General features: G+C 40.3%; 1 protein-coding gene across 1 annotated transcript in view; it reads right to left on the bottom strand.

The window, feature by feature from the left end:
- The window catches only part of PPM1H (protein phosphatase, Mg2+/Mn2+ dependent 1H), a 127,861-nt gene that overhangs the window by 26,032 nt on the left and 80,831 nt on the right, over positions 1-20,998 (bottom strand). The window contains exons 5-6 of the mRNA XM_056482685.1: positions 14,727-14,811; positions 7,574-7,692 (exon numbers count right to left, since the gene is read on the bottom strand). Coding sequence (XP_056338660.1) covers positions 7,574-7,692; positions 14,727-14,811 — 204 coding nt within the window. The remainder of the gene's footprint in view (positions 1-7,573; positions 7,693-14,726; positions 14,812-20,998) is intronic.

The raw sequence follows: 20,998 nt of genomic DNA, 5'->3' as shown, positions 1-20,998 counted from the left end.
ACATATTCCTAGGTAAATTCCTAGGCAAAACAAACTATCCATTTTGGCCAGTCCAATTTAAAGACTCAAGCACCAGAATCTTTTCAGGCACTTCCTGGAATGTGGCTGACTTTTGAGTCCGTTCACCTCTATTGGAGCACTAAAAGAAAGTGGTCAAAGAAAATTTAGGGACAGGATTGTCAGCTATCTCAAGCGTTTAGAGAGGTCCTTGCCCAAAAACAGATAAATCAGGAAAAAACATTTATGAAGTATTTAAAAGCAGAGGCTGGGAGGGACAGAGCAGGAGTATTGGAAATGCTTTCATTCACTGCTTGCGAGCTGTTGAGTTTCCACTACTGAGTGACAAAACCTGTGTGCAGATACTGCAGCTGCACATCAAGCAAGTTCACCTTCTGCAACAGCCTCAGCAGGCTAAGTCTTTCTTTTTTGCTCACAGTGAACTTGCTGCCTTGAGCACTTCTTAAAATTTATTTAATTTCTTCTACTTTTATAAGACAAACTGGAAGGCTTGTCAGCAATTTACTCTGGAGATAGAGGGGTAATGGAAGTGGACTGTTAACACTCTATGGACTGAGTGCACTGGAGTGCACAGTGATGGACAGAAAAAACATTTGTAAATTTCTATTTTGCCCTATTTCTTTTTAAAAAGTTGCGAGGCAGATGGGAGAAAGGCTGCATGTTAAATTCACATTGCCTGCTCCACACTTGCTAGCTGGATCTTCTGGAAGCAAAGGAGATTGAGGTTAAGGAAGAATCACAAAGCAACTTCTTTTGGGAAAGATCTCTGTAGCGCAGCATGGAGGAGGCAGTAAGACACAGCAAGAAGAAACCTCACCATTCCACAGCAGTGTTGGAAACTCCTCCAAGGAGCAAGGGAACTCCTCTCAGCCAGAAGCAGAGCCATAAATCAATCTTTGGTAGCAAGGGAAAAAAAGAGAACTTCTATGGACCCAGCTGAGGTTATGTCAAATTTGTGCAGATGAGGAAGCCAGAGAAAGCATGAGTGTGGGAAGAGACTTCACCTTATCAGGAATAAGGGCTGTTTTTCCTTGGATTTTCAGATTGAAGATTATCTCATTCTAGTTTAGTTTCCTTCTGACAAAACAGACTGGGATTCTTTTGTTTGCCCTTACATATGTGGCACCTGATCCCACACTAAGGCAAAGCTCAGGTGGAGATGCACAGCCCTGCAGGGACAGGTCTTAGATGCACAGCTTCCAGAAGGAGATGCTCTTGCAGGACACGTCTCAGACCATCCTCTTTCTTAACACTCTCATTTGGCCCCAGAGAGGCCATTTACACAGAGCTTTACTCCAGTCTTAAGCTTTCTCTGCTGTTGCAGCAGTACTACCTTCCTGTTTCTGCTTTCTCCTGCCCCAAAGACTGTGGCTCAGCTCCTGTGGCATGTGCACACTCTGGGGAAAGAGCCATTCATCACCGTCAGGAGACGTGCTGTACACAGCAGGTCAGCTCTCACCTCCTGCTGCTACTGCGGTGAAGACTGCAAATCCTGAAAAGATGCATAACATGCACATTGCAAACAGCCATTCATCATTGCAGAGCTGTGCCTCAGACACCCAGGCACAGCCCAGCAAGCTGCTCTGGTTGTGTGCACAACGAGGCACGTCCCCTCCTGCTCCCTGCCACCTTGCAGCGAGAGAAAAAAGCACAGACAGCAAGGAGCTGACTGCCGATGATGATTTCTGCTGCAAAAATGATATCCTCTCTCTCTCCTCCAGAACAGCCAGTGCTGCAAAGGTGCCCCATAATCATTAAATTATGAAAATGTAAGTTGCTGGAAGGAAATTAATACCAGGCATGACTGGGGAAAAGGTTGCTTTCTCATGAAGTAATTATGAAATTAAAATTTGATCTCTCCCTAGTGATTGTACAAAGGATACGGCTGAGGTCTCAAAAACAACAATACAGCCAGGATTTCAGCAGAAGAAACATAGAATGTTTCACTAGACAAAAAAGCTCAATTAAAAAAAAAAACCCACAAATGGGGAAAGGATGACTTTTTGCAAATTACATGATTTTGGCTAAAAGGTACAATCAAGCAGGTTAGAGCACAGGGTTTGCTGACTTCCAATTACTTCTTACAAGTTGGAATCAAGCTGTTAGGAAATGCAGCTTATCTGAATAAGACTAATAATGCTAAGCTAATTAGACCCACAGGCATTAGCCAGCAGATAAATTCAGGCCAAAAAGAGGGACACTGTCACTTTAAATACTGCCTTGGGATCAGTGGAAAAGCTAATGAGGAGTGTCAGTTGGGGCTGTTTTATTAGGTGGTTCTCTAGAGACTATAGCCTGAGGTTTCTGTAGCAGGGCTTCTGTGCTTGATTCAATAAATCAATTTATATTAAAGGAGGTTGCAGCACAGGTGCCAGCTCCATAAAGCATTTCTGTGGCATTTCTCAATCTACTCAGGCACTCTTTGGGCTGGCTACCTGAATGTGCTGTCAAAGGACATTGAACCCAGCAATAAAGAGTAAGATAGCAGCCACATTGGCAATATTTGTTCAAATCAGCTCACACATTACCAAGCAAAACATGTACATTGGCTCTCACTGGGGTATTCTGGATCCCCAATAAGTGATTAATGAGAGCCTGGTTTTTGTGAGCTAGAGTCTGAACCGCAGACGGCAGGGCAGGCTGCACAATGAAAGCAAAAGGCATCCATCCCAAACAAAATAAAATGGCTTGAAAAGTGAAGTTGCTTTTTTAATCAGATGCTTAGAGGCTGAAAGACATTCCCTGTTGGAAAGAAAAGGGCGAGCACAGAGCAGGCTGGCAGCTTTCCAGGCAGTGGACAATATTGACTCTAGAATAAAATGGGTTTTGCTTAGTGCTCGCCTCAGGGCACTAGCCTCCCTGCTTTGGAATAAATCATGCAGGCAATTCCCCAGCACGGGCTGACCCTCGGGGGCTGACTCCATATGCCACAGCACCCCCTCACCAGACACACGGACACCGAGCTGGCAAGGGCTCCCCTGCTGCTGCAAAGATGGTGTGCCCAGAGACACTGCCCAATTACCCCCCTGGCTGCTGCCTTGGGCTTCAGCCCATGGTGTGTGGTAGGCACTACACTGCCATTTCTGACGGGGTGCAGCTCAGCTCTGCCTCTCCTGGAGGGCAAAGGAAGCAACCAACAAACGGGCCAAAGACCGTTCTTGTTATCTAGGTCTCTTTTGCCATGCTAAAATCAAGTCAAAAAACTGAAGTTGTGATCTGGAAACAAGCTTTTAAAGAACTCCACTTCAATGCAAGCAGCAGAAAAGCCACTGTTTTTGTTCCAAGGAGGAGCAAAAAATTAACTTTGAAACCACCGAAGCTGATGCCAACTGGTAGTGCCTTCTGGACGCCTTCACTTAAGAACAGTGCTTTACTAGCTCCTCCAGTCCCACAGAAGGCTGAGAGGGGAGCCCTGGAAGGAGCCACAATGAAGGACACAGCCAGTCAGAAATCCAAGTTTGGGAAGGTTCTAGGATATAGTCAAAGCAAAGTACTTCAAATTGTTCACACTGGATGCACACATGAAGGAAATCTGACCAATTGTGTCTTAACTTCAAATAAAAGCAGAGACAGAGAACACTAATTCTGTGCAGTCCTTTAAAGGAGCAGCTATCATCAGGCCTGCTATTTCTCCTCCCCATATTTGCACTTCAGGTTAAACACCCCCTTTTTTAGCACTGACCACTCTCTGCTTACATGGCCTCTGAGTCTTTCCTGATGCTTCTGTTGCCAGGACTTGTCAAAGCCACCAGGACACCTCTCTCCAGTACCAATTTAACCTCTGCAAGGCATGGGCTTGAAAACTCCTGCCCAGAGACCCAGCTGTGAAAGACTGTCAGTAACACAGATATCTGCCAGCAAATTATGGCTTGAGACAGCTTAAAAGCATGTTCAGCTGGACACACTGCTCTTAAGATGCCTTGCCAGCTACACTACATGTTTTGCAATCGTTGTTGAACCACAATGCACATGAAGCAAGGGTGCAGGAAGGGCACTCATGGTCAGCTCCCAGCAGCATGGGATTTATTTTACGTATATTTAATACAACATGATTTTTAATTGCAATTGCCACTGAAAAGAAAGGAGAAAGGGTAGGTGAGCTGGAGAGAGAAGGGAAAGGCTGGTCTCAAAGCAGTTACAGGCAGCCTGGACTAGTGATGCGGTACACATTGCTGGATCAGTAGTTGTCCTAATGCTGTGGGGAAACTTGGCAGCTGTGCTACCACTGTGGGCTGTGGAGACAAAGCCAGTGTGGAAACTTCACATGAAAAAAAAAAAAAAAGAAAGAAAGAAAAAGCAGAAGGCAAAAAATAAAGGGCCAAATACATTATAACAGACCCAAAGACAATAATCTTCTGTAATCCAAACAAGCTGGGCAAGCCAAGCCATTGTTGAGAATCTGAAAAGCTCTGGACTAAAGGAGGAGGATAAAAATGAAGGGAAAAAAGTCATACAGCTTCTAATAGAAAACACGAAAAGCATATTGAATTGCAGAATAAACCAGTTTATTTTCCTGAGGAAACATCAAAGCAGAGTGTGTTCTACATTCTCTCACTAAACGATTAAGTAATTAAGTGTAAGAGAAGCTGTTTCTTCTAAAATCACCTGTACCTCTCTACATGTATGTGCAAATGTCAACACACAGTGAGGTTAGTGACCAAAAACCAATTCAGACAATTGACCATCTGCACTGTATATGATAAAAGTTCAGCAGCATTTTAGTGTATCAAGCTCTGGCTGGCCAAAGCACCATCTGACATTTTCTAGAAAAGGAATATATATGCTAATTTATTCTCCATGATAGATAGTGTCCTTAGAAACAAATGCAAAACAGACATATCCTCGGCCACTGTGCCTAGTGCATCAGTTGAATCCAGGAATAAGAAATGGAAGAAAATAGAAGCAAAATTGTTGAAGTGGAAAAAAAACACTAAGAATCCTCTGCCACCTCAAACTGTCACCTCTGAGGGCCCATCAAACTGGAAATCTAATGTCTTGTCCACAATTACAACCATTAAAATTAACCCAGACTTTATTTAAATAAACAGAAACTGATTGCTTCTCCTCTGCCTAGCGGATCACTGCACACAATTCAACGGGTAACAAACACCTTAGGCAAAGCCTTGCAAAAATAAATGGATCCTTATTCAGAAGAGCTCTGCTTTACACAAATGTATGGCAATAGAGCAATTTCCTCATCATTTTATTGTCCCGAGGCAACTAAACAAAGAGATAACTGATGCACTAGTTGTGCAACATGGACCAGCTGAAAGATTCCAATTCTTTTATTAGGACCAAAGTATAGGCCCCATTTTTCACTTTCATCCAGAAGTCAAAAGGAACAGCAGGGAGAGGTAGCCTCATCACAGTCTCCACATGCTTCTGCTTGGCACAGGCCACCTTTTTCTGGGACAATACTGTGATGAATTAAAACTTGAATTTTCAAGTCACAGTTAAAACATTTATTCTAGAATAGCTGCTTACAGCTAAGCATATTTGTACTGAACTGGTGACAATTTTTGCATTGACCACATTAGAATCTCTAACTGGATCAATGTGTGTCCTAGACTCCAAGATATTTAGAAAAATCAACTGGAAAAAAACATTTTCTCCTCCCTGCTATATGCTAGAGCTAAGAGAGTTCACAAACCAGTACTGAAAAGGAACACATTGAATCAAATCTGCCAGTTTGACTTACCAAAGCTCTTTCACCTTACTCAGTATTCTACACTTAGAATTTCTGTTCCTTTTTCTAATGTCAAACTGTATTAAGTATGTAATAACTGTTTTTGATAAGGTAAAGTGCTATGCACACATTCACAAGTGAGGTAGAAACTAATATACAGCATTACCTCTTTACTTAACTTTTGAACTGTCCATTGCTATACAAACCTCAACATTCTGATGGTGATTTGGACTGGAAAAAAATACCATAGTAAGCAAAACTTCCACTGAGTTTTCTTCCATTTCATTTGGAACCTCTAGTGAGCATAATTAGTATAATTATGATTTACTTCACATTTATCAATACCAAATTTGACCACTGTGATGACCATTTGCATTAATCACTTAATTATTTGCAGTACCTCATGGTCATTCTTGTTTAATAGGAAAAGAGCTGTGGTGTTACCTGCCAATGCTGCAATTTCAACCATTCCAACCTCATTTCCTTTCCAGACCACTAACCAACCAGGGAAATGCAAAACAACTCCCATGAATCTCAAGAAACCCTCTTTGCCTTCCAACCATGATGACAGAAATCTGTTCTTGCCTTCCTCTCAGGAAGTTCCTGGCCTATGATACTTCTGTAGCTCTCCCCCACATGTTTTTCCTCCCAACTGGCATGTCACATCTTGAAAAAGAGCTTTTGGAAGTCTACAAGAAACCATTCTTTATTAGTGCCTCCAGAGACATCTGGGAGTTTAACAAAAAAACCCTCCTTCTGCAGAAATTGGGAGAGTGTCTCATGATTTTCCAAATGTTTTGCTGTCTAAGTCCTCAGTTGATCCAATGTTCTCATTCTGTTCCTATTCTTTTGCTCATGCCTGTAGCCTTTTTAAAATGTGAAGTCATCATTCTCAGGGTGAAACTGCATATTCTACTAGCAGCTGTTCAAGATGACAGACAATGATGGTTATTCTCAGATTTACATGTGCTGCACAAACACTTCAGATTATATTAAACTTAGATCATTATTCTGCCATTAAAAAATCATTATATTTATGGTCCATAAAGCATGGAACAAAGCAAAAGTTATATAGAGCTGTAGTTGTATGTGAGCATGCAGACTTCCAAATCTAAAATAGGCTTTCTTTTTAACCCCTCTGTTCTTTTTCTTCCTGAAAGGACATTTACTACAAATGTAAAAACACAAATGTCATGGAAGTGAAGATCATTTACATACATTGGGCTTTTGCCTTTATAGGTCATGCACAGGACTCCCAGCAGCAAAGATTAGGGCTTCTCCAAGGAGCCCCTTGAACTCAAAAAACAAAGAAGACATTTAGCCAGAAACAAAAAACCCACATCATTCTTTCTGTCTTCACTTTTTAAAGTCCATGCTGTTCATTCAAGCCGTTTCATTTTAGGCTGGCTGTGTTCAGATAGGCCCATGTCTAAAACAATTCCTAAAGGGACATCCAAACCAAGCTGTAGTGGAGTAGGGGAGGCAGCTCTTGCCCTCTGCAAGCTTTCCTCAGCATGTGAAGGCATGATGGCCCAATGTCTTGGTTTAAAAGACAAATGTCTGACCCACAATTCATAAAAAGCTATTTCCAAGATAGGAAAATCGTTTAGCCTTCAGAAAGATCCCTTGGCACATCTTTGCCTTTTTATGCTTGCTCACACATTAAAATTAACTCTCTTAAGGGAAGTCAACATATTTAAAACATCTTCTAGAAGAAAGATACACCTGAAAGAAGGAAATATCTTTTCTTCTACTATGCAGGGGTACACCTCCATGTTTGATGCAGTTTACACAAATCAAAAATAGGTACAAGGCAGGCATTGGCTGGGGGAGAAGGCTGACCCCATACTGAGAAGAACACACTCTTACCAGCCAGTCATGTTGAAGTCACGGTACAGCATCCTCTTTCCAACTTCCTTGCGCTGCACCCTCCGTGGAAACTCTAAATGTGTGAATTCATTTCCCAGCAAGTGAGGCTGCATGTAAGCCTGCAAGCAGAAATCAAACCACAGATACCACATAAAACAAGACATCATCTATTTTTAATGAGATAGTATTACTATCCCTTCCTGGTCCCTTCCCACACAAATTCCACCCACTCCTCTATCCTTCTTTTTAAATAAAGAAGATGATGTGCTCCTTTTCAGCAAACAATGAAATTACACCATTTCTGCCCTGGCCTGATATCCAGCAGCAGCATTATAAGGAGCAGTCCTCTTGCCCTCAAAATCCTTCATTTCTTCTCCCTGCTCCTCAAGATTTGGGATCTCTAAATTACACTTCATCCATTGACCCTGAAGGAGTCTGCAGAGCTTTGTAAAACAGAACACATGCCCTTCTCTAAGCCAGCAGGAGAGAGGAATGATCAAACACAAAGCCATGGAGAGACTTGGAGGGGTGAGTGTGCAGTGAAGCTCAAGTTTTTTAGCTCCCAGTTCAGCTATGCCAACAACACAGAAAACCTAACATTGCTACCACACTTTGTCACCACCTCAAGAAAAATGCACCCCATCACATGACACTGCAAAGAAATACAAGCTACAGAGCAATTTATTTTCTTTTGAAAAACTACATCCTTCATGCAAAATAGACTTCTAGAAAAGCAGCAGAAGTTTTGTGTCACAACTGCAACTAAGGTCTTTGATAGTTTTAATGTTCAAATGCTGTTTATATCCTTTCTGGTGCACTGCTCTGCAGATGCTGGGAGGCCTCTTTGCCAGAGTTGTGCCTCTGGTTCATGTTCTCCAAAGCTGACCATAGTTGAGAGCATCACACAGCTTTTCATCCACTATGTAAATTTTTGGATTGAATTTATAGGCTGGTCACTTGACATGATAGGTTAATCCTAAACATACTTTATTTATTCTTTCTGAAATAAATCTCACTCCTTTTTCTTTAGTACTCAGATAAACAAGCCTTTCTCTCTTCCTCCACAAATCTGCATTGTGAGTGAGCTCTTATAAAAGCCACAGTCAAATTGGCTAGGGAACTGAAAAAAGTTGCATGTCTTAACCTTTTTGCAGATAACTCCTTTTCCTTATCCAGCCAGTTAAGGCAATAAAATCTGTCTTATCTTCAGCAGCAGCTGCCATCAAGGGAGATGAAACGAGCTGGGGTTTTAGTTTGTGTGTATGTCATAAATCTAGTGCTCATCAAAGGTAAGCAGCAGGAAGCACTGGAAGCCCTTATTGATCTACCTGGCATCTGTCATGCAGATAGTTAAAATAAAATATTCCCTGCATTTAAGAGTTGAGCCTGCTCCCATTCAATTTAATAGGAGCTCTATCAGGCTCAGCACAATGCTAACTTTCTATCAGCTTGTCCCTGCTCCCGTCACCAGACATCCTTCCAGAAAACACCTCAAGCTTGGTTGGAACAGGACTGAGGAAGGTTGCTGCATGTAGCCAACAAGATTGGATTCTGTTTTCCCAGAGGTGGCTTTCAAGCACGCAAGTGATCTCGACATTGCAATCCCTCCATGGAACAGGAACTCCATCAAATTCTCTCTGTGTTAAGGGACTTAAGGGAATAACATGTTTTTTCCTTCAGTCTACAGTCAGCCAAGGTCCCCTTCTCCACCCAAATATTATTTTCAAGGGCCCTCTAATTTGATCTCTCTCTTCATTACAGAAATGGTTGGGAAGCACTAGTGATTTCTGAGAGGTTCAGCAGTATTAGTTCACGTGAGGCTTTTCATACTTCCAGAACTCTGAAACGTCTTCATTTAAAAGTACATGTAAGTTTTTTATTTTATTTCTTTTCATTCCAGTTGCTAAAAAGATGGAAAATTCCTAACAATTTGATGTATCACAATACATGAACGATATTTGTTCTTTGTATGATAACAAAGAACTGGATTGTATTGGTACTTTAATTTTTTTTTCTAGTCTATGGTATTGTAAACAATGAAGTCAGTCTGCATTGAAAGTGCAATTCAGTTCACTTTTAAAAATGCACAGCCTATCTTGATTAAAACATTACAAACTACTACCAGCTAAATACCGTCACCTGCCCACAAAATAAGGTCATACTTGAAAAAACCATCACACCTGATATAAAAATGAAATTACCTAACCTTTAGATTGTGAGATTACTGGTCTGAAGAGGTCCAGATAAAAAACACCATAGGCTTTTAGCATTTTTTCACTTAAAAACAAAAATTTCCTTTATTGAAAAGGTAAAGCAATCAGGAGAGACTGCACTGCATAAAGATTTACTCAGATGGAAAGTCTGAGGTCATAACTGAAATAAGATTAATAAAGCTGGCACAGTTACCAGTGGACTGCTAATGTTCAAATAAGACTTCTCTTCCGCAGCCAAGCCTCAAAGCTTGATTTACAATCCAGGGATCTTAACTTGATTCTGATATTTTTGGCGTCAGTGAAACAGAGGGAAAAGAGCAATTTGGAAGTTGCTGGTGTCTGTGATCTGAATTCTTATGTGAAGAAATGGGGATTTTTGTTGTGCTTTGCTCGATTTTTTAATTTTCCATATTTTTAACTATTTTTAACAGTTATTTTTGATTCTTCACTGGTAATTCTACAGAGAGAAGAATGTTCTACTACAAAACTCAGCTGCAACTTCCAGTTGGGTTTGTTGAGAACTATTCTCCCTGTACAAGGCAGGATTCTTCTGCCTACTTCATCAAAACCATGCTGGGCAGCAGAACCAGAAAATAAATAAAAAGCAACACTTAAAAAATCTACACATCTTCCAAATAGATATATAGGCAGAACCATGAAATCCCCTAAAGTGATCACACAAAACAAACAAAAAAAAGTGAACCGACTGCCAGAATTTCACCTGTGATGACACAACATATTTTCCATTTAAAATTTATTTAGTCTCAATTTGCAAGAACCTCAGATCAGAAACAACAGAGAATCTGAAACTTAACAAATAGCATGCCTATCCAACACTTCCTATATCCTTATAAGATACTTTCAGACAATTTTGTTATTCTGTGTTATGGAATGGGAACAGTTTTTATATTCTCTCTTTCAGAATCTGTTAGAGCTCTTTGGCATAAATCTGGCATAGTCTGCATTGTGTGTTTTTGGTACTCTGCCATTTTATGGTGTATTTTGTGGCTGGATGTATTGCATTCAAAATTAGTTGTCTAAAATGGAGTTCAGTCAAAGAAGTATTAGTCATGGTCGTTTAAAAAGGGCATTTACTTCCTGCTGTGTTTCCTGGTGATTAGAAAAGCAAACATAAAATTAAGATAAACCTAGATTTACACACTAGCATGCCAGTTAATTAGGTGGCAGGAAACACTGCATGTATCTTATCTGTACCTCAGTAAGTCCTGCCACTGGCTTTCCAGCTCCTTCAGCAGCCACTGCACTGGAAAGTCACTGGTACTAGTGGTTTCATTGCATTCTGTGCTATTTTCAGATTTGTGGCTTTCCCCTACACCAACTATATCTTACAACTTTATAGTTTTAGCTTACTTTTTCTCCAAAAGAATATTCTACTATATGGAACTACTGCTCACACCAGCATGTCCAGCCCAACACACCCAGAAGTTTTGCAAATGACTCAGCCATTATCATAGGGACACATTTAAACCAAAGAGAGATTAAAATTAAAGGATGTGGTGGCAAAAGGAAGGAGAAAACCAGAAGCCAAATCCATCTCTTGATTGGTCTCTCATTTTGTGAAAGGCCAGACCCCTTCCATGGAACCACACATCTCTTTTACCACAGCATCATCCACTGTGTCAGATGGCTGAAGCAATCCTATGCTGGGTGATACAGGGAGTCAAAAACTGTAAGAGAATTACATCTTGACTGACTTGTTCAAAGAGCTGACTAGATATTTAGGAGATCAAGGTGCATTTCCCTTCAGGCTCAGCTTCTATAGGCATCCTTCAGCAGGTGAGTTAGTGACACTTTTATCCTCACCTGAGCAACAAAATAAGAATAGATCCCCTTTGAGCCCATGACTATCTGGGCTCATGAATCTTTGCTTGAATGGTGGCAAACACAAAGAGCACCCATGGTCACTGACACTAGTGGCCACCCTGTCTGTACTAGCAGTGGCGCATCAATTTCTGTGAACTTTTGAGGGGCAGTTTGGCTGCACACATGAAGATGCTACAAACACCACGCTGACCTCACAAGATATCTTGAAAGTGTAACTTCAGTAACTAATAGAAATACACCCATCTGCAGTATGCTCAATTCATCCTTCATTTTAAACACATTTTCCAAGGGAATAAGTAACAAAATCTATCCTGTTTACTGTTGCAATTTAGACTATCATGACTGAAATTAATAGTCTCCTCAGAAGATGAAAGAAAAATTGCTTCTGGTTGGCACTGCCTGCAGAACTGCTGAATGTACCAGAGCAGTGCCCAGTAAATACTGGATTTTTTTTCCTTCAAGATACACTGATAAGGGAAGTCAGGACTTTACCCAAGCGCTGTGTGGAGCTCTCCTGCTACAGTGCTAAATACAAAAGAGACACAGAAATTCAGAAGAAAAGAAGGCTTTTGAAATGCCCACTAGTGGAAGGGAAGCAACATGTACTGAACCTTTACAGAAGCTGAAGGACCAAGGGAATACTGGTGCAAAGCTTTCACACTTTCCATCTTAAGAAGCATTCTCTGACTGAAGGATTGATTGCCTTCTGCAATACTCTCACAAGTTGTGTGACACAGAAATGTGTCTCCGCCATATAGCCCGCCCAAAGTCTGCAGATGGATGCTGCCCCTCCACTGCCCTCCTACAGAGATGACCAGGCACAGAGCTGCTTCAGTCAGAACAACTGGAAAGTCAACTTGTTCTTTGCAGGCTTCCATGCTAGAGGCCTACTGCCAAGGCCATTCTTGGATGCATGGCAATAAATCTGCCAGGACAGGGAAAACATTTGCTTCCCTCCCCTCTTAGTTACTCAGTCACTATTAGCTGAAGCACAATTTTGTCTAAGACTAGGCTGGAGGACTCAATATACTCACGTGACCCGAACAACTCATTATCCCATGGATTTCTTTCCACAAGAAATTAAGGCTCAGAAAAGAGTGCCTAAAAGGTCATCCTGTGTGACTGAACCAATCAACAGGCTCTAAAGACAGAGGGAAACTCCATCATTACTGCACCAACTGGGAACAGCCTGTAGGCTGTAAATACATAGTCTCCCTCTGCTTGTACAGTAACTTCCCATAGTGAACAGTATCTCTGCATTTACCAAGTAAAATATTAATGCTAAAGTGATTAAGAGATTTTCTTCCTTTTGTGCAGGAAGAGCAGCACAACATAATTGAAACAAAGAAACTCAGCTTTAACTGCAAATAAGAAGAGAGAGTCATAGTAAATAACTTTCAGACAGACCAACAGACCAGAGATGTTGCTAGTAGAACAACAGACTAATAGCAGAACCTGGGGACAGACAAGTAAGAGGAATTATTTGGGATCTAATTAGCAAGACAGATGCAAACTTTGGAGTGTAATGCTTATGCCAACCTTGCATGAAAATTGAGGTAATCTTTTTCTTTTTTTTATACACAAGAGTAAAAATCTTACATAGGGACTGTTGTGTTTGAAATTATCTCTAATTTTGTTTCATGCTCTTGCTGTCTTTTATGTATTCTCTTTGAACATGATAGACCTGGCATATTTGTTACATACAGAATTAAAATAGACAAACAAAGGTAAAGGAATTTTCCACAGGAAACAGCAGAAATCCTTTTCAGATCAGCTACTGGTTTCAAATTTAAGCCAGAAAGGATATCAAAAGAGAAAAAAGAAACCCTTGTAGGCAATGTTTTATCTCATATTTCCTACAGCAGTAGCAGACTCCCTAGATGCTAAAGATACCTTTTATTTTAGAGGCAAACAAATTATTTTAAATGTAACTGAACTGTAAATATTTATTAGGCCTCTTTTCCATTTGGTTCTCTGAATATTAATAATCCCAATGCAGTATTTCCTCTGAAATTTTCAGCTTTAAACAATGAATCTGACTGAAAAAAAATTAAATGAGACCATTTTAAGGAAACACATTTTTTTCTTTAAAACCTTCCACCACCATCTTTCAAGCACTGGCATTTTATCTAGTTTCAAACCACAGTGCTTGGTCCAGGTTGAAAATAGAAGATGCCTTAAGATCTGGGAAGACTACTAACCTTGGCCTGTCCACCTTGGGTCAGGCAAGGCTGCGAGTGAGCCTGCCTTGGCTGAAGCTTAAATTTCGAAAAGGAAAAAAGCAGGAGAACAGAAGCAGCACAAAGAAAATCTCTCAGCCATGTTAGGAATGACATTTTGACAAACAACTAATCAACTTCAACCAACTGATCTGTCCATCAATGAAAACCTTAAAAAATAACAGGATGGTTTGTATGAAAAATAACACCATACATTTTGACTTATATTACTCAGGTAGCTTATCAGCAAACACAGCTTGGTCTATAAAGCATCCCATGTGTCCCCAGCTAGTCACCCTGTCTCAGGTTTATGGGGGCTGCTATAGTAAATAAAACTAATCTTCAATCACCCATCCTATCCTGCAGCTACTAATGTTCACTGAGATCACCTCTAAGTTGGATATCTTTCTCCTGATGGAGATAGTACCAGCATACTGTTACAGTAAATTAATCAAATCCTGCAATATCACTCACATACAAATAAAGAACAGTCAGTGGTATTTTATACTGTCACACAGCAAGCACTGGGATGGATTGAAATACATCTCTGGCTCATTAGCTCTATGTCTGAGCTCTCAAAAGCCAACACCAGTGAGCTGCTGAAGGGTCTGGAGCTGAACAATGTACACAAGCACAGCCATGTTAACCAATGGCCTTTGACGAATATGTAATACTCCTTTCAGTGAGATTTGCACCACCAGGATTTTCTCCACATTTGCTGATGGGTTAAAACCACACATGATCAGTCTCTGGTGTTCAGTGGGCACATCATCCTTCACTGAGCCACAGTAACCCAACAGCATTTCTCTGAGCCTTTGATATTACTGGGCAAAGCTTATCATCAGCAGCACCTGGTTTGGTCCTCAGGTCTCTTACCAGATACTGAAGTCGCTGGCGTTCAGTCTCTGGAGTGAATTCTGAAGACATTGGAATGACTTCACCATTTCGGATTATTATAGCTCTGTAAAAGCAATAAAACATCATCAGCACAGAAAAAAATGGTAAAAAAATCCCAGAAAACCAGAGAGTGCAGTCACATTCTCTTCAGAATCAGAGTCTTTTCTACTGAGGTTGTCAGCAGAACAGGATAATTCCTGCCCTGCATCCTTTAGGATGGGTAACAAAGTATACTTGTATAAGCCAAGTTCATTTTAGAGCTCACAAAAACATCCAAGCAACAAAGGCAAGAGCTATTTCAAGTGATGTCTATAGGGTATCTTTATTAAGTGAAATGCAGACACCCAGAGGAGATGCTGCGGAATCACTGATTGTAGAACAACTCTTTGCAGGTTTTAACACCAGTTGTGGCTGACACTGTCTAAACTACTGGCTTCAAATGAGTCATCCAAGCACTTTCCAATTATTAAATGGTCATGTGTCATGACAGAACATTTCTACTCCAACAGTAAATGGAAGTAGTAAAGCAGATCCTATTTAACACAAATTTAACTAGCTACCTGATGAAGGACAGCAGGTAACGGAATGACTGTGGATTAGCCAGGAGATTTTATACACACTTCTGCAAATGGCAGAGAGAAAATGTTCTCAAACACCTGCCTGTTGCCTCTTAACAATCTGATATGCTGCACACAAAATATCCAATCTTTCCCTGGTGTAATGCCACTAGCTGGAAGACAAGTCACAGGCGGAAAGAATTTACCCAATATTTCTATTGCATTCTGCATTAATGTACTCACTCACAGAACTATGTTCCTTTATTTTTCCATTATTTAGGCAGCTCTGTAAGTAGAGTAATGCCTGGCACTTTTGATAAACTATGTATCCTCCCAAAGACTTTAATGCCTGTTGTGGAACTGTTTCTCAGTCATCAGTAGATTAATTCAATGTTTGGATAACAGCAGTGTACCAGCCCTCCTCATGAATTTAGACAGAATTTGGTGTAGCTAAAAAAAGTATTTGCCACTTGGATTCCAGTTTCTCTATGTTTTAAATGGCCCCATTTCTGTGATATTTTCATCTCACTGATGTCCTATTTATGAGCTAGCTTACTTCCCTTGATAATTTGATCGATTTGCTATCATTGCCTCTATGTTGGGTGGTCTGATGGCACTGCAATGCAACCAATGAATATGGTAGGCACACAAGGACTGAAAACTTAAACTTCTATATTCAAAACATAGGCACCTTGAGGAAACCAACTCAGGTACAAACCTGAATTTCTAAAGTTAGTGGCATTGGACAGATTTCTAAGTCTTGTGGATTGGTCATTTGACTAAAATTGTCTCCAAACTGTCATCTAAAATTGCTACTATGCAAAAGGCAGGAGCATTATCTTTGAGTAAATGAGCTGTTGACTTTTCTGAGATTCATGTGGCAAAGAGCAGATAAGTTCAGTATGGTATGACAGTGGCAGATGTGTGAAGAAGCTCTGGCAATAAGAGGAAAACTTGCTTTGAAAGGTAACAAATTTACTGCTTTTGGGCTTTCAGCACTTCCTTGTAAATAATCCTGTGTAGAAATTAGAGGTGGCAAGAGTGCAGCTTACATACTTGAAGGTTCCCACTGGCCCTTAATTAAAACCAGCACTGAGTACTTGAGACGGACATGGTAGTTGCAACTCTAATTTCCTAAAAAAAATTGTGCATAATTTTTGACAGATTTTTTTTTTTTTTTTTTTGGGAATCTGACCACAGGCTTACAAAAATGCCTATCCAATTAAAAATGATAAAAGTTTGATTTTTTTTTTGCATTTCTGAGACAGTCATTTAAATATGAATTAAGACCTCTACCACTCTCTTCTGCAACAACATTTGCTTTTATTTTTGCAGTTCTGAAGGTATTCAGCTTTGAACCAGATTAATTTACTCAGACAGTGAACATTTTATATAACTTTTTAATATGTTATTTGATTCACTTGAGTAGGTCTCCACTTAAGTGGTCTGTGGGTTTAGTACAGAGTATGTACTCTGGCAGCAGTCTAGACTCGACAGATCAAAGGAGCTGATCAGACACTAACCAAACTTTACACACTAGTTTAAGTGAGTCATAAGGGATTTTCTGATCTTTTACTTGTCTGAAAGACCTAATATAAAACCACACATTGATAGAACTACCAGCACATCAGGCTAATTTTCTAATTATTATTTGCTTCCCCCTTAATCACCATTTCACAGGAAATTCATATTTTAAAGACCACTCAGACCAGTCTGGGGTTCACCTTTTTCTTTGTGCACACTTCCTATATATTTTGATAGCTGTCATTCTCACTTCTATGGGTAGAATTGGGCCCTGAGGGACTCACATCATATAAAAAGCAATTCAGAGGCAAGTGGGTCAACCTTTCATAGCTCAACTATTTTCACCAGAATTGGCAGCCACCTGGGATGAAAAGCACAACCCAGCACACACACACACACAAATCTTCAGAGGGGGAGGAATTAAAGCAACACTGTTGATACCTGGTAAAAGAGAGTTTTATGCTTTGCATTAGTGTTTTCAGCAGTTGGACTTTGTTCAACTTGCAAGTTACAGCCATTCATAAGAGTCAAATGATTTGATCTGAAGAATGAGACAGCTCTAGATATGAGTAAAGGGAGGGACACAGACATACATGTACAGGGCACTGGTCCAAATTCAGTCCATATTGGCTCTTTATCTTTCTGCACTAACTGCTTAGCTGTTTCGTATTTCTGATGGCCCAAGTGACAAGAAGCAACACATTTGTTGGCTAACTGAGGAGGATGGGTGCAAAAGCCTGGCCTGGGAGCCACCCTGCTCAGTGGGATTTTCCCCTGTGGTTGAAAAGGTGCCGAACTATTTCCTAATTGGGTTTGAAGACTGAAGTGCCCTTTCCATGACCTTGCAGTGACAGAGCTGCCAAGCAGCAATGAAGGCTTTTTCCACCGAGCAACCTCCAGAGCCCTGAATTCAACAGCCCAGAGTCAATAACTAATCATGAGAAGGGAGACTAGCTGATACAGCAGCTGCAAACAGCTCCAGCAACTGCTTTTAGAGACCCACTCTAGACAGTCCTGCAGGACAATTAATTTTGACTTTACACTTCCTAATGGACTAAGCAGCAACATGGTGTTACATGAGCATTACTGCTTCTGCCATGCATGAAACACACGTATGCAAGGAAATAGTGCTCTGAAAGCATTTAACTCCCCATGTATTGAGGATATATGAACGTATTGTTTTATGCCAGAATACAGCTGTCCTATTAAACTGTCAGAAATAACTACATAGGAAGCAAAAACTCCTTGAATAGATGCAGTGCCCAAAGAGCATCTGATTCTGCCATGTTTAATAGTGACATTTTCATTTCCACCACACTGGCGAAACACATTATAGCAGAGCCACAGGGTGAGCCTGCCAAAGGCAGATGGATGATTCATGTTTGCAGAGAACAAGTATGTCAACACTAACCAAATATTCTCTGATGACAAGGTTGCTTCAGACCCATACCAATCATTAATTTATATCACCAATGAAGTTTTAATTAAAAAAACAAAAGCTTTTTTTTGGCAGGATTGGAAATTTGGAGTCACAGATCTCAGCCCCCTCACTGCATTGCCCTCCATGCTCTGATGCCCTCTCCACACAGCATTGTCTACAGTGAGAAACTGCTCTAAAGTCTTGAGGTCACAGAGGCCAGTAAGTCACTTATTCTGATCTCTTCTAAAACCAAACTAGATGTTCCTGAGTCCTTTCCCCTCTTTTGAACTCTAACTTCCCACTCACAGGAACTACAGGATTGTACTTGCCATTGAATTTCACGTGCTCTGCATGACTGACAGTATGTTCACTATTCCAGAGCAGGAATATTCACAGTAAACAAGAATATATTGGAGAAAAAATTCCCCAAAACACAGCTGAAGTAGCCTAAAATGGAAGACACAAGAATCTGATTTTTGTATCTCTTCTGGCTACTTGAGTCCTTTTGATCCAGAGAAGCCACACCCTGAAAAAGTAAATGGGGAGCAAGAGATGTGCCAGTGGCTCAATGCATAAGGCAGGACCAGTAGTCATGGCAAATCCTACAGCTGGCTGTGTCTGCTCAGTCACATGTAAATTAAAAGAAACACCAGGAGATTAAAAGGCTGCATGTGCATCTGCAGAAAACAGTGTATTTATCTTTTAGATTGACATTCACACAGAACATTAAGTATATGGTTATTTTCTATATTCAGATTCAATACTTAGAAATTGTATTAGGTGCTTTAGTATACATTCCCTTTTAAAATACATGAAGAGTGAAGCAACAAAAGGATAAAAATCTGCTGCTGTGTGTGCTGCTGCTGTGACACTCAGGATGTAGCAACAAAGCTGGCATAAGGAAAATATTGATATACCAACTGCTTTTGCATTTTTAATATGGCTAACAACTACCACCTCTCCCTGAGTCAAGCAGGGTTTTGGGGTTTTTTTTGTTCATTTTCTCTTTTGTGGAAAATACAATCAGCTGAAAATTGCACAGCATCCTTTCTATGTTTCTTATTAGAAACAGAGGAAACGAATATGTTTTAGAGGAAGCTCTTGTTGGTTACTGTCATTTAATCATACAGAAAAAGCAACACTTTAGTGAACAAGGTCAAAAGTGTAATTCCACTGCTGTCACAGGTCTACTGGGATTGCAGTGCTCAAAACAAAGAGACATCTCCAACTGTTCAGAGTATTCAAGGGACACCCTGATTCCATTACACACTTTTTCAGCCAAAAATGATTTGAAACGCAACATTAAACTGCACATTTCTACAACACAGGATAAAAATCTAGTAAAGATGACAGAGAAAGACCATTCAGAAAACCCTTTTTGACAGTATATATCAATTCCAAGCCACAGGGAGGCTGTATCCACTTTGTCAAAAGGTGTCAAGCATGTGGATTCTGTACAGATGAAGCAGAAGTGTCTGGCCTGTCTGCAAAGGTATTAGAAATGTATCAATGAAAAAGAAAGAGGGATTAAATTGACAGAAAGAATAAGGCAGGGTTTTATTATATTCAAAGGGGAACTAAGCAGTAGATTTTAATTAGGTGTGTCACAAGATAGTTGTGGAAAAAAGAAAGTAAATCCTAGAACTGTGGAATCAGTCTGTATGGGTATTTGTTTATTTTGGTAACAAAATGCATACATTTAAACAATCCTGAGAAGATCAATGCTAATGGCTGATAAGCTTCAAACCAGTTGTGGATTTTTTAAAATTTCTTTACCTTTTCTTAATTGCTAAGAAGTGAAAGACAATGAGTGCAAAACAAATAAAAGGAAAAATATTTTTCTCATCTGTAAATTAAGTACTGGAAGTTACTGTCATGATTACTGATGACTTTTAACACATTCAGCACTGGCATTTTGGTTTTACTTCTTCAAACTGAATTAGTCTCACTTAGTCCCACACAGACCCATTTCTCAACATTTCTTTAGAAACCAGGTGTATAAATACCTCACTGCACTGGCAAAAAGGTATGGAACTGATCTCATATTCCATCCCATGTATTCACTAACAACGTGGAACTATAGTGCAAAGCCTTTAAACTATTTCCTTAATTTTATGAATTAAGGCAGGCAGTGGAACAAACTATTATACAACATTTATATGGCATTAAAACATGTTCCAGTGATGACACATCCATCACCACAAAACTCAGGTGGAAGCATCAATCCTCAGCAATATCAATGGAAAAAACCACCCTCTCTGCCTCCCACCTGTAATACCTAAGACAATGCCCCAACACTTACTTGGCATCACTACCAAGAAGAAAGCAAGAAACAAACCAGGGAAGGAGTAGAGCCAGTGAAAATTGTCCTCATTTTCCATTTACTGCCACTCAACAGGCATGCCACCCTGATTTCTTCATATTTTTCTGCACAAACATGAGCCTGTTCACAGAAATGTAGTGACAGGATAGAAAGACTGGATCATTTTTCTTTCAGCCAAACAAAGCCAACATTAAGCAGGAGCAGACTCTCTCTGCTTGTGGCTCTTCCTGTGACAATGTAGTTTCGTGTTACGTGGTGGGTTATGGCAGGCTGCTCAGACACTTTCATTCATCACTTGGGGGAACTTCAGCTCCCTCAAGCCAACAAAAGGTGTGAGAACTTGCCTTGGTGAAGTATTGCAAAAGTAATTTCCTTACAGGAGCGTGCTCTGGCATTTCCTGCCAGAACAATGAAGATCACTCCCAAA

The sequence above is a fragment of the Oenanthe melanoleuca genome, chromosome 1A (genome assembly GCF_029582105.1).
Source record: "Oenanthe melanoleuca isolate GR-GAL-2019-014 chromosome 1A, OMel1.0, whole genome shotgun sequence".
NCBI lineage: Eukaryota > Metazoa > Chordata > Aves > Passeriformes > Muscicapidae > Oenanthe > Oenanthe melanoleuca.
This window is presented reverse-complemented; position numbering and strand designations above follow the sequence as displayed.